This window comes from Pocillopora verrucosa, chromosome 9 (genome assembly GCF_036669915.1).
Source record: "Pocillopora verrucosa isolate sample1 chromosome 9, ASM3666991v2, whole genome shotgun sequence".
In the NCBI taxonomy this organism is placed as follows: domain Eukaryota; kingdom Metazoa; phylum Cnidaria; class Anthozoa; order Scleractinia; family Pocilloporidae; genus Pocillopora; species Pocillopora verrucosa.
The window spans coordinates 11,653,280-11,657,194 of record NC_089320.1 but is presented as its reverse complement, the minus strand read 5'-3'; the positions used below and the strand labels follow the sequence as shown (position 1 = coordinate 11,657,194).

General features: G+C 39.5%; 1 protein-coding gene across 1 annotated transcript; it reads left to right on the top strand.

Annotated features, from left to right (window-relative positions):
* Positions 1-1,079: 1,079 nt before the first annotated feature.
* Positions 1,080-2,015, top strand: LOC131797070 (beta-4C adrenergic receptor-like). The gene has a single exon (XM_059114684.2). The coding sequence runs from the start codon at positions 1,080-1,082 to the stop codon at positions 2,013-2,015; it is 936 nt and encodes a 311-aa protein (XP_058970667.1).
* Positions 2,016-3,915: the final 1,900 nt, after the last annotated feature.

Here is a 3,915-nt window from a genome sequence, read left to right as displayed (position 1 = left end):
TACAAAACACTATTTACCTTCTTAGCTTATGTTTTTTTTCTTTAATCTCGCATTCAAAAACAGGTGTAACTGAATTTTGTCGGAAACTTTTAATTCCTTGCTCCCAGTTGGGTGAGGAAGCGAACAAAATATACTCATCAAAAATCCTTGTTTTCCATCAGCCATACAATAGCAGTCAAAATCTTTATCGATGACCAGGTATTGAATTAGAGCAGCACAAATTGCAATGTATGGGATTATCCCCCTTCAAGCAATTAGAATGTGGCGCCATCTAATAGCAAATACTTAAAATCGATGTTTGAATAATCTGCTTTTTTTCCTCTTTTGTTGATTTGAATTGACGAAGTTCAATTAAGGATACTCAGCGGTACCTTTTAACGCGGATTGGTGGGGAAAGTTTCGACAGGACTTGGGTATTAAACTTAAAGGCGTGCGTTTTTCGATTTGCCTCGCGGAAAAAACATAGACACCTGAAACCTTTTTCTGCAATACTGGATATGATTTGAGGTTGCGCACCACATCGAGAGCTCTTCATCGTTATTGAGAAAGCTATACAACGTATCCGTAAAGCTTTACACTCGATAAAGCGTTGACTTTCCTTTCAAGTTGCCATAAACAGTGAAGCACTATTTTGATGAAGACTGCAGGTCATCAGGATCAGATTTGCTGACTGCCCCAATATCAAGACTCTTGTGAGCGTCCTTACTTGATAATTGGAGACTCTGGAAGCCCTCTCATAACCTATCACGAGAGAAACTGATATAAAACTTGTTTTGGACGAACATTATTCAGGTGACTCGATGATTATTCTTGACCATACTGTTGTAAAAAGTGTCTTTGGTGTTATGTTTTGTTACGACGAAAGAAAATGTACACATCGGAAATGATAGCAAAGCCCATGTCAAAGTGACTCCATCTGCGACGATTTTCTATGCTAGAACACCACTTTCTCATATTTAGACGCCGATCCAATGATGACAGTCACAGAATAAAACGATAGAAGTTGACTCCTGTAGACTAATTCTACCTTTGTTTCTACTGTTGGGTCAGCAAACTGTAGGAAAACGCTGACCAAACTCATGGCGAATTTAACTGAGTATGGCAACTATAGCATGATATATCGAGAGTACTATTGCAGTCCAGGTCTTGGAAAAGCCATGAAGATATCAATTTTAATTTTTACAATCCCCATATCCATCATGGCATTTTTCGGAAATGCTCTGATCATCCTTGCTCTTCGAAAGTTGTCTTCTCTGCATTCACCGTCAAAAATTTTGATCAGTTGCCTTGCGTGCACAGATCTAGGAGTGGGCCTCATTTCAAATCCTCTCCTCAATGGGTATTATTTATCTCCAGAGCACTCCAAGAGTTGTCACTACTTTTGGGCACTTTCCTATACCGCTACTACGATATTATGCGGCGCATCTTTGTCAACAACGACTGCAATAAGTGTAGACAGACTTCTTGCTCTATTACTAGGGCTAAGGTACAGGCAGGTTGTAACTGTGAGGCGAGTAATGGCCCTTGTTGTCACTATATGGCTTTCCAGCATCCTTATCGCTGCGGTGGTGTATTATAGCTATCTTATTGCTTTAGGTATGGCATCTGCAGGACTCGTGTTGTGTATAGTGATCTCCACTTTCTGCTACACCAAAATATATCACACGCTTCGCCTTTCTCGAGCACAAGTGCAAGACCAAGGCAATCAAGGACAACGAAATGGAGAAGGATCGCAACTGAACAAAGCAAGGTACAAAAAGACAGTGTCCACGGCAGTGTGGATACAAATGACATTACTGGCTTGTTATCTCCCATTTGGTTTAGTCGGAGCTGTAAAGGCTATCTTTAGATTGTATGTTCCGTCCCAGAGCTTAATATATGCTGTAACGCTGTCTCTGCTGATGTCTAACTCAACTATTAACCCACTTTTGTATTGCTGGAAGATTAGAGATATACGACAAGCAGTAAGAGGCACGATCAGGCAGTTTCGTTGCATCTTTAGTGAAGAAGCTTAGAAGCAACCTGGCTCCAATAAAACGTGCTGAAAATCATGCAATAGTCAAACCGGCTGTCGACCATGATTTGCATCTGACAAAAGTAGACATGCAGACCGCTACTCTGCGAAGTAAAAAACACAGCATGCTATTATTGTAGACGTATTGGTTGAGGTTTAGTAGTTTCTTTCCATATTAGCTCATTTCCTTTTCTTATTCTCTTCCCCGAAGTACGGTTTAAATCGTTTGCTAACTTGGTAACTAACGCTTAAATGGCTTCTTTCGTGCAATCGAAAACCTCCATAAACCAATTTGTTGGTTCTTTTCAATCTTATACTGGTGTGTAATTAGTCTTATTTTGTACAAGTACACTCAAATAAGACTGGCAGCTACGAGGCCAGTATATTTGAATCTAATTTATAACATAGCTAGTAAATTTGTCTAATCAAATTCAATTGCGTGAGCGTGCTTCATATTCCTACTGTGCACGCTCATGACGTCAGCAAACAAATCCCTCGAGAATTTTGTATTCAATCAGAAAATAAAGTTCATTTACACGCATGAATTCACCTGTCAGTTTTTTGACCAATCTAAGACAAGATCGTTTACAGCGTAGCGAAATGTTTTCCTGGAACAAAATTATCAACGCGCTGACGCGTAGCAGAGGGAATATTAACCCTTTTTCAACATTTAAACCATCGGGTTGAAAATGTTATACAACAATTGGTTCACACGTCAGCTGTGCATTCATCAAGATATGAAGCACTTGGGAAGTTTGGAGAGCACTCAAGAGGCTAGAGTTGCTCTTGGCTACGCCCTCGAGCAACTCTTACGCAATTTTCGTGCTCTCCAAACTTCCCGCGTGCTTCATATCTCGATGAACGCACGCTGACGTATGAACCAATTGTTAAATAATATTTAACAAGTACTTTAAATGCTTACCTATTTTTAATCACCCTCTGTACTAACATGAGTTAGAACTTAAATTTTCTAGGAAATTTAACTTAAATTTTTGTTTAACTGAAAAAACGAGAAGCAGAAATTTGTAACGTTACTCCAAAACAATGGAGAATTGAACCAATTCTATCCGGTGAAACTAAAATCCAAACTAAGATACAAACTGAAAATGAAAGCGATCTTCGCAGTAATGAACACTACTTAAAAGCAGTAGTGAAAAGAAGGCCTGAAAACAAAAATTCAGGCCTGTACGGGATTTGAACCCATGACCTCTGCCGTGTTGGTTCTAAATAGACACGTAGAGTGGTGAATAAACGGCTGTGAATATATGAAAGTCATATATTTGAACTGCGGATAAAGACGTGAATATGAAAGCGATCTTCGCAGTAATGAAAAGACTGCTTACACTACTGCTTAAACACTACTGCCTACGTAATGTTCATTACTGCGTAGGTCGCTTTCATATTCACGTCTTTATCCCCAGTTCAAATATTGAAGAAATGTAAAATGGTTTCCGTGTTTACATAACCTGATGTAAACACGCGGGAGGTTGGGGAAACACGAGATAAGCGTATGAAACCACGACACGAAGCGGAGTGGTTTCCAGCTTATCGAGTGTTCTCCCAACCTCCCGCGTGTTTACATCAGGCTATGTAAACACGGAAACCATTTTACATTTCTTTTATAAAATAACTAATGAAAGAGGAACGAAAACCGTGTTTACATACGCTCATGTAAAATGGTTTTATGGCCAATCAGAGCGCGCGTACTATTTGAACTATTTTATAAATGACTTTCATATATTCACAGCCGTTTATTCACCACTCCACGGGTTTATTTGGAACCAACACGGTGACCAGAGCACTGTACCGGTATCGCAGAGGTCATGGGTTCAAATCCCGTACAGGCCTGATTTTTTTTTTTTTTTTTTTTTCAGGCCTTCTTTTCGCTACTGCTTAAGTAG